Raw genomic sequence first — 12,074 nt, forward strand, 5'->3', positions numbered from 1 at the left:
GACGGGCCAGGAGCAGAGGAGCAGAAGAGAGCAACATAATGTAGGGCACTGCAGGAGGAAGTCAGGATTGGGGAAACAGTGGCCAGGCAATGAAATGTCCTGCAATTTGCAATGTTTAACCCTATCAGCCAGACTGCACTGAGAACTGCCTAGGAGGAGAGTAAAGCCTGTTGCCCCTAGGTAAGTCTTCAAATAGTTCAGGATGGTTCTGACGAATCGAGTTTATCCACCGAGAGACTCAAGCTGAGAGCAGACTACTGAGGAAGTGATGGAATGGAAAAGGTGAGCCTGTTCAGAGGAGGTGGGTCCCTGGGTGTGTGTTCACCCAGGGACTGTGTCTGCTCCTTCCTGTTCCTGCAATGATGGATGACAGCTTCTGTGGCCAGGAGCTCCCTTTAAGCTGCAGGTCACAATGCAGCAGTCACAGCAGTCACGTAAGAGCACTCCCATTCCAGGGTGCTCCTAGTCTTGGAGTCATTCCCTTTCACAGTACGATGAGCCACGGACTATGCAAGAATGAAATACAAATACCATTCTATGATTCCTGGCTATTAGACTAGAAGACCACCCTCTGTCTATGCACAGTCCTGATTTAAGAAGCCTGTGTGAGGACTGAGTTACTCTTGACTCAGGATGGGGTCTGAGCCACTGAGGGTAAGTACTCTTCAGAGGCTGGCAGAAGGGCCTGGTATTCCTGGAGCCTGTACAGTGGACCGCAACCTGGCCAACATCTTGATTGGAGCCCAGTGTCACAGTTTTGACACACAGAATTCTATGATAACAAACTATTTACTGTGTAGACCATGAAAATGAAAAGTCCATATTTATCATTTGATAGAGTAATCACTAAACAAGAACAAAAAATACTATTTTAGAAGAAAACAACCTAAAAGCTCTGATACTAAGATATGTCACTCTCCCCCCTTTTGTAGGAAAACAAGCAAAAATCAAGCAAATGACAAACTCAATGAACTTCACAATTTTCCTCTATTAGAAGAGATTTGATTTCTTTCTCTGGGCAATTTAAGGGTTTCAGTTAATTCTGACTATGAAGAAAAGTTTGTATGTTTCACCTTTATATTACATACGTGAATTCAATCCTGACCACCGAGCTTCAGGTGACTGTTTCAGGGTCAGGATAAACAATGCCTACAGCATCACTTACTGAAAGTTACAGAACTATAAATACGACAGTGTGGCTTTATCTCCTTGGCACTGTCGGGAAGAGACGCTTGCCCAGATGTGCGCAGCTGAGTGGCGGTGTTCAAATATAAACACTTGAGAAGATCCAACCAGGATGGTGGAACACACATGCAGTGAGTTCTAGGGGCAGCCAGGGTCACAGAGTGACAGCGAATCTCAAAACCAAACAAACAAGCCAACTACCAAAACTGACAGTAACATCCCCAAATATCCCACCCCAAAAGAGAAGTCTTAGAAAGATCATGTGGGCCAGGACATATGTGGTGGTTGCTATCTACAAAACGAGATCTAATTAATGATACCTTCCTACTTTTACAGATATTTGCTTCACAGATCTCCAGGTTTAAGAGTGGAAGGAAGGAAGGAAGGAAGGAAGGAAGGAAGGAAGGAAGGAAGGAGAAAGAGAAAGAAATTAATTCTACAAAACACCTGCTTTAATATTTATTTTATAAAAGTCCTAATTTTCAAAAGTGAGAAGCACATAACACTGTTCTACAAGACCAGGTTATTATTTTGAAAAACCACTTGTACATTTCTGTAAGTTCTTGCATTCACATATATGTATAAAAATCAGGGGTTCACATTAATCATTCAGTCTGGCAAACTGCTCTCTTTAACGTAAAAATTTAGAAACCCTTGAGGATAATTATTATTACTGACGAGACCGCTCTATTTTCATTGGAAACGATGAACCCAGGTGCTGACACGCAGCCAAGCCTCCAGTGTCCAGCTCCAGACCCACTCACGCTGCAGAGGCTTCCTGAAGGACCTTGGCTGTGGTCACCTGGGAAGCAGTGGGAGGGGCACCTTGCTCCACCCCACCGCATTAGCAAGAACAGGCTGACATCTGGGACAAGTGGTGCCTACCTTTGTCTGCTCTAAGTCACAGGGAGCTCCTCTGACAGTCCAGGGTGGTCAACATTTCCTAACAAAAGAAGAAATCTATTTACTCAAAAGAAATAGATGGAAACCCCCCAAAATAAAGACAAATATTTTACATAATCTACAATTAAAACTTAAGCCAAATGATTAACGAATAACTTTATTAAACCCTTGTCAGTTTTAAGAACGCCCTCAATGACTAACCAAAAGATGTATTACACACAACTAGTTATGAGGTTTTACAGTTGTTTAATAGGGAAGAATTGGCCCCAATTAAACTGGCTAAACTAAGGCTTTTTAGATTACTAAAACAAATTAAACTTTTTAAAATGAGAATTTAGGTGATCTTAAAACCTTTCTAAAATGGATAATGAAACTGGCTAAGTTGTAACCTCCCTGGTTTTATTAGTTATATTAAGATAAATTAAGTGAGATTAAAATCTTATTTGATTTATTTACCTTTGAAAATGAAGACCGTTTAAGGGTTACACATCCTCAGCCTTGGCGAGCGCGACCTCAATTAGTCAAGTCAGACTGTCTTTAAAAGCTTTGTGCTTATGCTTCCAGCATGGAGCGAGGTGTTCATTAAGGTACCAAAAGTCTCATAAAAAATCCAAAGTTGCACTAGTGAAAAAACGCTCGACAAGATGAAAACTGATCACATCCTTTTCAGAAAATCCAGTAGTTATTTTAAAACCAGTTTTAAAACCAGATTGGGTCTGCGCGGGTTTAACGTGCCACTCGAGCAGCTCGATACCGTGTGGACTCTTTAGACCGCATTTGAACCTATGGTGAGTATATCATGGCACATTTAATTTTATACCACTTTTAAAATAAGCTGTACAGTATTTAGTGTGACAAGCATCGCTAGAGGAACCCTTTCCCTGTTTACAGCTATTTATGAAGGCCTTTTTAAATAGAAAGACATGAAATCGTTAGCTCACACACACGAAATTTCTTTCAAAAGTTTATTTAGTATCAAGCAAGAGGAGACTTTGCTTAACACTACAGAACATTTCAAGACTTGAGTTACAAAAGAATACCACATTGTTTGCACTTGTAATTGGCTCCCTTTTTACGCAAGTTGGCAAGAAAAAAAAAACTAGCATATGGCTGAAAGATAAAATAACTAAATTCTATGGAAACCTTTAAAATGAAAGGTGAGGCTTATGTTAAAAGAATGGATTAACATATTTAGTAAACCTATCTTTTTGTTTAACACTAGTTAATCAAAGTTATTTTTTTCCTTTTCATGACCTAGTTTTCATATACAGACTGCAAATAACAAAATTTTACATGTCCTTCTTCTCCCTGCCAAGTGGATGCTTCAACAAAGTGGTTTTAAATTCCATCCATTCAGATTTTAAGCATTTTGATTTATTTAAAAAGGGATTGTTCATAGAAAAAAATTACTTTGAACAGTATACAGGACGGTGGAGATTGGCTATTTCACAACATCAGACAGTACAATCAGTATCTGCCATATGGCTGGTCTCTGTAGACGCCCTTTGCCGTCCTCGCTGAAGGCGCCTTATGTCTTGAGTTAGTCCATTCTTCTTGCCCTAAAATCAGGAAGATGAATCACAATTAGGCCATTGTCATGGGGTCCCAGTAGCTCCATCCGTCAGAACCAATGGTAAATGTCATACTGGAGATACGTGTCTCTGATGTACTAATAAAAGAAGCACAAGGGGATTTACTTTAAAATATTATAATCACAGTACAAAATGACACGATCACCTTGAGAAGAGAGTGACCTTTGTGCTGGAAGCAGCCACTAACTGCAAGAATTTCCTCACAGAGCAATCAACAGCTTTAGACAAAACTCTAAGAGAATGGAAAAGGACTATTCTAATTTCTTCCAACAGCAAAGAAAATGAAAAAGAACACAGATATTTTGGGATAAGAAAAAGGAAGAACTGAGATCAAAGTGGGAAGGCAGATGGAGAAAAGAAAAATCTCTGTCTTGACAGGTTCTGCACAGAGACTGAAGGAGGCACACTGGTGGGGACGTCGCAGTGACACCATGTCATGAAGAACACACATGGACAGCGCTTGCTAACCTCAGACATCCAATCACCTTTACCCCCTGAAAGTCAATAGTGTCCGGTGTCAGGACTTTTATTTATCCCCAGGTCTCAGAAAGCAAATAAATAGTTAAGTCCTTGCTGCAACACAAAGCAATCAAAAAGCCATGTGTCCTCAGAGACCAATTTAAAAAGATGGGAGAGAAAAATGCTTAAAATGACCTCTTCTGATACAAACACGCAATCAATGCCATTCCCTTTGGCTAACTTGCACGGATTTCAGTAGGCAGCACTTGCCAAGTCAATGCATGTCTCTTAAATGTTTATTATGAATAACTACCCCCCAAAAAAGAAAGAAAAAAATGACTAAACCAAAGAGAACAACAAAAAAACAAACCCAGCCCCTGGACGGTGATACATCAAAATGCCCTTCAAGGTACACCAGAAAAAGGGTTTTCAGCTAAGTTCAGGAAATGTTGCAGAGCTGACTTCCCAGGATCCTCACTCACTGGAACAGGACACTAGGCATTCTTGGAGATTTGCTACCTATAGAGGTTTCTTGTTCCCTGATCTCTCTGCCCTGTAGCAAAGGCACTTCTTACTATCATTTGTCGCTACCGTCACTTCTGGTAATTAAACCTGTAATCCTTCAGGCTTATTGAGGCTCATGGATTCCCCAGCACCTTAATGGTCTCTGCAGAACTAAGAGAAGCTACCTCCTAATGAGCCTAACAACCCTTGTGTCTCCTCCATGGCTCAGCTTTTGTAACCTTTATGAAAGGACTCTTAGGATGATTGTTCTCAGGTCTTGAGGTGGGGAGAAGAATTAAAATGTAAAGAGGGAGAAGGACAAGCATGACAGGGGCAGTGAAAATGGCGTTCTTTATTTCCTTTACTGCCAAGGAACAGAGATAGTTCAGGTGTCTGCAGTTTGCAACCTACTCTGTTAAAGCAGTGAGAAGGTCAGCACTGGCCATCAACCCAAACAAAACACCTAGGCCTGGGATCTGAACTCATGTACTGTAACACACTCTTCAGTTGCCTTTAAGTATTGCATTTAACTATTAAAGGAGCCTCTGACAATAGCAGGGTATACACAGATGAATCAAGAGGGTGGTTCACACACAAAATAAATTCGTCATGAAAACAAGTATGGATCTCCCTTCCAATAAGGACTTTTAAGGTTTGTTCATGCCCACTTGTCCTCTCTCTCTGTGATTATTATGGCCACTCACTCACCATAGGAATCATAAGCCTCCTCACCGAGTCCATGCCCGTAATCATAGTAATCAGCTCCGCTGCACGAACAAAAGAAAACACTGTTAGCACAAGATGTTTCTGCTGTGGGGCTAAATCCAATGCAGTACTCAAAACTAGATAAACTAAAAATAGAAATGGCTAAAGTGGAATTAATTCCTCCTGAGATGACAGAATGCTGAGAAAAGACAGACTTTGACTATCAAAGGCTCTTAACTCCTGAGTCTGTCATTCAAATCACATCTGGGGAAAAGCTGGGGTCCTCACCAGGTGGGCTCACACCAGGTGCTGTGGGAGATGGGCAGGAAGCAGGGAACACTATTTCTTTCCAAAAAACAGAGGTGGTTTCTTTGATTCTTTCATACATGTCACAAAACTCAGCACCGTGACAGTTGTGGGCACTTTACTCATCCACTAAACAGCAGGCCCGCGAGAGTCTGCTCTTCATCAGCATCACCATGCTCCATCAGAGTGGCAAACCTCACACCTGGGTGCCTGGAGTTACAGGGTCTTTTCAATGGATAGGCAAGTCTAGGTTCTAATCTACCATTCCCAAGAAAGCAAGGAGAGCCTGCTGTTGCTACCACTTAGCAAATACTATAAAAATAGGCCTCATCTTCATACCACATTTGAATTGTGTGTGGTTCTGTTTTGTTTTTACAAATAGAAGTTTGGTTACTAAGCTACAAGTGTTCTGTATATCCGAGGAAGAGAGTCCATTTACCCCCTTAGGCTTCCTTCCCCAGCAATTTTATAAGAAACAAGCATCCTTATTATATCAAGGTCCAACAACCAAACATGAAGCTTCCAAGCACAGTGGAGGCCAGCGTGCATTTCACACCTCGAGAAACATGGTGTCTTTTGCCATGTACTTTGGGGCTAAGGTAGAAGAGCTGTCACACCACGTTACAGGGGAGGACGGCTAGGGAACCAGCTTAATATCTCACTGGCAACAGCACAACTCAGACCCCAACTATAGGCTACACCCCACCCCACTCCTTAACCCTCACCCCATGTTTCCTTTCTTGTGTAAAATTGACCTAAGACCAAACAATCCAAAGGCACCCTAAAATCAGCTGGCTCCCCTGGGCCCTCAGCAATAAAGTGCTGTTCCACTGGGACAAGGCTTCATGTGACTGCCCCTTCTGCTGGAGGTGCTTTTAGTCTCTCCTTCAAGCTGCTTTCTACTCAAACTTCAGCCTACATGTTACCTTCACAGAAACTCTCTCATTCAGAGTCAGGCTGTCTCCATCCTAGTCTATCGTCATCACTTTTCATCCTGGCCTGTATCAGAGGCTTCCACAGCAGGTATGGAAGGACCAGGGTGTGGACAATGGTGTACACACACACACACACACACACACACTTCCTGTGCCCCAGAGAGAGGGTGCAATGCTGCATAATGTTCTGAAGGACCAGGAAAATGGAGGTGAAGGATGGCTGAGGAGAAGGAACAGAGTAAGCAAAGCATAAAAGAAGGGAAGAGGATGAGAAATCCAAGTGTTTTCAAGAGTCTTTAAATAGAATGACCAAGTTCTGATAACATCATGGGCCAGAATGACCATCAGGATAAGTCTTTTCTAAGTGCACAATACAGGATATATACCCTGTAAACCTGGGCTAACCACATTCTTACAAATCAGCTAAACACAGCTGAACACGCTTGCTCCAAAGTGAATCCTCTATAATCGAGGCTCTAGAACATGCTGTGCTGGAGGGCATAGGTAGATACAGAATTTTAAAAATGCCTGTCAGAATGGAGGCAGGCAATCCCACAAAACTGAGAAGGAAGGAGAGTCAAGAGTGGACCTATGACAACCTGGCCAGATGGCTTAACTACCTAGACTGGCAGTTTCTCTTGGGTACAATCCCACCTGATCTAAAAATCTGCTTTTACTGTTTTAGGACAATGAGGCTCACAGAGGCTGAGGGGCAGTGCACCTCCACCTAAGGCTCGGCTACCATGCACAGGACACACGCTGTGCATTCCTTAGCTGACCACATTTCCCTGGAACTCCTCACACTCAGCACAGAAGTCATGGTTCGCAGAAACGGTGGTGGTTTGAAAGAAAATGGTCCCCAAAGAAAGTGTCACTATTAGGAGGTGTGGTCTTGCTGGAGTAAGTGTGGCTTTGTTGGTGGAAGTGTGTCACTCTGGGGGTGGGCTTTGAAGTCTCCTATGCTCAAGCTATGACCCGCGTCACAGTTCACTTCCTGTTGCCTATGGATCAAAATGTAGAACTCTCAGCTCCCTCTCCAGTACTATGTCTGCCTGCATGCCACAATGTTTACCTCTGAACTGTAAGCGAGTCCAGTTAAAAGGTTTCCTTTATAAGAGCTGCCATAGTCAGGATGTCTCTTCACAGCAACAGAAATCCTAACACAAGGACCATGCTATGTGGACACAGTAACTGCCCACAACATTGTTCTTCTCTGGTTTCTGGTCTCTCTTCCTCTCCTGTGGTCTGACTCTCCTCTAGGCACAATGAACCCTTACAGAGAGAAGAACTAGCTGGAAAAAAGTGATAGACTTCCATAATCAGAAGGCAATAAACCCAACATCAAGAAACAAAACCAACAAGGCTTCTCTCTGCAACACACTGTGCTGTAGAATAAGGAAGAGTTTTAAAATACAATGTCTCTCCTCTTAATGACAGAAACTCAGACTCAGGCAAAGGTTTAGAGGCAATACTGAACACCAACCAGTCAAGACACCTGTGTCTGCTCCTGTCTTCAGGGTCTTTGGTGAAGTCACTCCATGTGTAGGGCCCAAGTGACAGCTCAGTTGGGCTGGCTTGATGTTGCCCTCACTCCAGTGTTCTCCAAGGCTCAGCCACAGAATCTGACTCCAAATAAGTCAAAGTACCTTCTAATTTTGTTGCAAATAAACTGACTAGTAATGCTTTCAAAAAACTAAATTAAAGGAACCTTGATTTTCTTTTCCAAAGTCAGAAGTAACATTACAAAGGTTTCTCAGACAATTAAAACTTCATGGTTCTTGAGAACTGTACCAGTTGCACAGACCAGTCCAGATTATTTCGGAGCTAAGATGACACAGACCTTGAGACTAATAAACACAAGAGTGTAACAACTGCCTCAATGACGAAATGACATCATTGGTAATGAACAGCCACTCGGGCTGGAAATTTATCTGTGAAGAGCACTCACACAATTCAGCATGTAGTGGGGTCCCAAATATTTTCCAATGAACAGGAAGATAAAAGGCAGCATAATTTGGCCTAGCCTTGGTTAGGCGATAAGACAATCTTAGTTTTTGACAAGTGAAAACTTTCAATTGACATTTGCTATCATTTCCCCCAGTTTCTGATTATTTATTGCGAGACTGTCATCAAGCTGTGGAGCGGGAGCAGCTGCGCCCCATTCTCCCGCCTATCAGCTGCATCTAGACTGCTTTAGCCACATTTCATTCTTATACCTCAAATGTCTATTAGCCAACGATGTGACCTGTTTCCCAAGATAAACCTGAGCCAAGACATGGCAGAGGAGAAACAAACACTAAGTAAACTCCATTTATGAGCACAACTTAAAATACTAATAGAAACAAACACCCCCCAACAAAGAAGCTGAACAGTACACACTTCATTAGAAAAGACTGGGTTACCACCTCCCCTGCTAAGAGCTTAGGAGCAGGCTTTTCCTGGTCACCTCCCTAGACCTCTACACTCTTGCCCACAAGGACGTGATCGCAGAAAGTCCCAAAGCTCAGCATAATTCCTGCCTGGAGAAGAGTGAGTAAGCGGATGGTCCAGCTCACAAAAGCTTGGTTCTATTATGCTCCCTTCCTTTCTTCAGTTTACTAGGAATGAGCTCACTCATTCTTAAAACCTGTCAAAACACTGGCTCTCAACCTTCCTTATGCTGTGACCTTTTAATACAATTCTTCATGTTGTGGTGACTCCCATTCATAAGATTATTTCATTGCTCTACTTACTTTTTAACTGTAATTTTGCTATTGCTAAGCACTGTGATGTAAATATCTGATCTGTGACCCGGGGGTCACAACCCACAGTTGAGAACCATCACTCTACGTAGTCCTCTCCCTAAGCAGGGAGCACAAGCAGGCAGTCTCCTCACCAGCACTCTGTCCCCCAACACACGCACAGCCACGGCACTGCGCTTGTCCCCCAAGCAGTTTCCCAATCCTGAGGCCTGCTGGTTTCAGGGTGTGTACAGGTCATCAATCCTTCAGTTCCAGAGATCTCCGTCCTCTGGCCTCTTCTTGTCCCTTAATTACTCACCTCATTGGAATGTCTGGGGATCACGTCATTGAGACACAAAATATTTCTATAAACCCTCTTTCTGTGGCTTCCCTCTCTTAGTTTCTGGTAGGACAAAGCAAAGTCTTCTAAGCCCATGCCCCATGCCGCCAAGCATGTCCCCTCAAGCATGTAGCTCTGGAGGGCAAGGGGGCTCCTGGCTCTTTTCCATCACTGGCATCACCTTGACTGTTAGCCTGACAATCTCTCCTCTTCTCGTTGACTGTCAGGTTAGAACATTTGAATTCAGATGCCAGCCCCTTTTTTCTTATTTACTTAAGCAAATCCCTTGGTGATTTTATATAATCTCTTTAAATAAAATCTAAACATCCAAGTCTCTCAAATTTATATAATCTTTTAAGGTGCTTCTAAGATTCAGATTCATGTGCCAACTGCCTTTTAACATATAAACTTCATATCACATCAGCCTTCTGAACTCATCTCTCAACCTGCCCCATTCAAGAACCACTACTTCTTAAACAGAACGAATCGATCTAGTGTGCTGAGAACAAAGTCTGCATTCTCGTGTGTGGCTCCACACCTTTACCAAGTCTGCTGGACCATTATAGTAAGGGCTGAAGAAGACTGCTGCCATCACCTCGCCATGGTAACTCTGCTCCTCACCTCACTCGGCTGCACAGCACAGCAGAGACTATATAAAATGGGACAACTTCTTTCCCATTTCTTCTCAGTTAAGTGAGAAGGCAAGACCGACACAAAAGGGATGTGTGAGTTTTATTCAGTGATATGGCTCAGCTGCCTTCAGAATAATGTCCAGACCACAGAAGGTACAACTCACTAGATTTTAGCTTAATACACTGAATGAGTGAGTGAGTGAATGAATGAACATAACAGTTGCAAAAACTATGTACCCAGGCAGTCTGAAGAGATGCGATGTCACTAATAGGTAATGCTGACCAAGAGGCATCTCCTCATCCAGGTCTAAAGAAATGAGATGAAAAGGTTCAAAGTCTGTTACGTCTTAAATGCAGAAGGATCCTGACAAAATAAAATTAGATCCTAAGCCTGAGCAGAATCGTGTATTCAACAAACACAACAGGATCTTTCTGTGTGTGAGACACTGAGCTGAAAATGCAGACATGGGAACAAGGTGCTGCATCCACTCCTGAGAAGTCCATGCAGATGGGCACGTGCCTGGCAGCAGCACTGGCATATGGACGCCCAACGCAGCCTTGTCTTGTGAGGTGGGAAGAAAAAATTAGCCAACACGGATGTCTGCGAGGAGCTGAGTGACAACAGAGGATACAAGAGGAAGAGGTGAATGGGGTCGGACTAAGAAGTATTTCTTGGATTCTTGAAGGAAAATGCCTTAGTTCACTACTATTAAAGAAGAATCTGGTGGCTAATATATAATTATATACTTAATTTATAATCATATTTTAATATCATATATCAGACATTCCACATATAAATGCTGTTTCACAAACCTATTAAACAGCTAATATTAATTCCTGTTTATTAACCAAAAGTGAAGCTGTCTGAGGTCAGCCTAACTGCAAGAACGACCAGCAGAAGAAAGGCTGGCAAGTCGGTCGGGACATCCCTCACATCTGCAAAGTTATGGGGTCTGGAATTCCCCCTTCGGACAGCAGTGCCACACAGCCTGCTTACTGCGAACCGTTCTTCACCTCCGCTCTGAATCCCTCGGCACACGACTGCTACAAACCTGCCTCTCTGGCAGCTGCTGTCCTTCAAAGTGAGAGGAAAACGAAAACTATCTGCTTTGTTTTTAGAAGTCTTGTTTTCTTTTCCTGTGTTTCTTGCTCCTGTCTTGGTTTCTTTTCCTGTGTTTCTATGATGAAATATATTGACAATATATAAAAGCAATTTAAATGAGAAAGGGTTTATGTGGCTTATAGTTCAGGGTGTATGGTCCATCATGGCAGCAAGGTCAGGACAGTCAGGGGACAGCGAGAGCGTACTCAGCTCCCTTTGTGCATTTAATAGTCTTGGGTCCCCTGTCCATAGTTAATTAAAATGGATCTTCCCATATCACTTAACAAATCAAGATAAACCCCACAAGCATGCCCAGAGAGGTCCCTGTTCCAGGCAATTCTAGATACCGTCAAGAGGCAACCCTACACCTCCCTTATGTGTTTGCCCACTCTGGTAATCCTGTACTTTTGAAGCAGAACACTGGGTCCTTCATGTCTTGGCCTCTGCACCTTTTATCCAATGCTTTCTTTATCTTATCATTGCTATCTCACTTCAGACCTCATCTGGCCATTATGGCCCATGTCTTCTTATTCACATGGAAATTAATTACAAAATCATCCATTCTATAAGAACTGTCCTTTCAAAGTATGCCATTTTTAGTATGTTGAGTCTGATATTTTGAAAAAGCTTTGTAAATTTTGGCAATGCATGAATTCTTGTTTTTCAGATTCTCAGCTAACTTGTCTGTACA

General features: G+C 42.6%; 1 protein-coding gene across 4 annotated transcripts in view; it reads right to left on the reverse strand.

The window, feature by feature from the left end:
* Nucleotides 1-12,074, reverse strand: part of Khdrbs3 (KH RNA binding domain containing, signal transduction associated 3) — a 139,152-nt gene that overhangs the window by 4,617 nt on the left and 122,461 nt on the right. The window contains exons 8-10 of one of the 4 annotated variants that reach the window (XR_005976176.1): nt 5,352-5,410; nt 3,499-3,647; nt 2,071-2,128 (exon numbers count right to left, since the gene is read on the reverse strand). Coding sequence is in view for 3 of the 4 variants with exons in the window: in XM_041672478.1 (XP_041528412.1) it covers nt 3,556-3,647; nt 5,352-5,410 (151 nt within the window). In the remaining variant the exon portion in view is untranslated. Of the gene's footprint in view, nt 1-2,070; nt 2,129-2,960; nt 3,648-5,351; nt 5,411-12,074 lie in introns of those variants that run through there. The other 3 variants (XM_041672478.1, XM_041672477.1, XM_041672480.1) reach the window with 3 other exon arrangements.

This window comes from Microtus oregoni, unplaced genomic scaffold (assembly GCF_018167655.1).
Source record: "Microtus oregoni isolate MIOR12 unplaced genomic scaffold, Mior012 000022F_ref0000154, whole genome shotgun sequence".
In the NCBI taxonomy this organism is placed as follows: Eukaryota; Metazoa; Chordata; class Mammalia; order Rodentia; family Cricetidae; genus Microtus; species Microtus oregoni.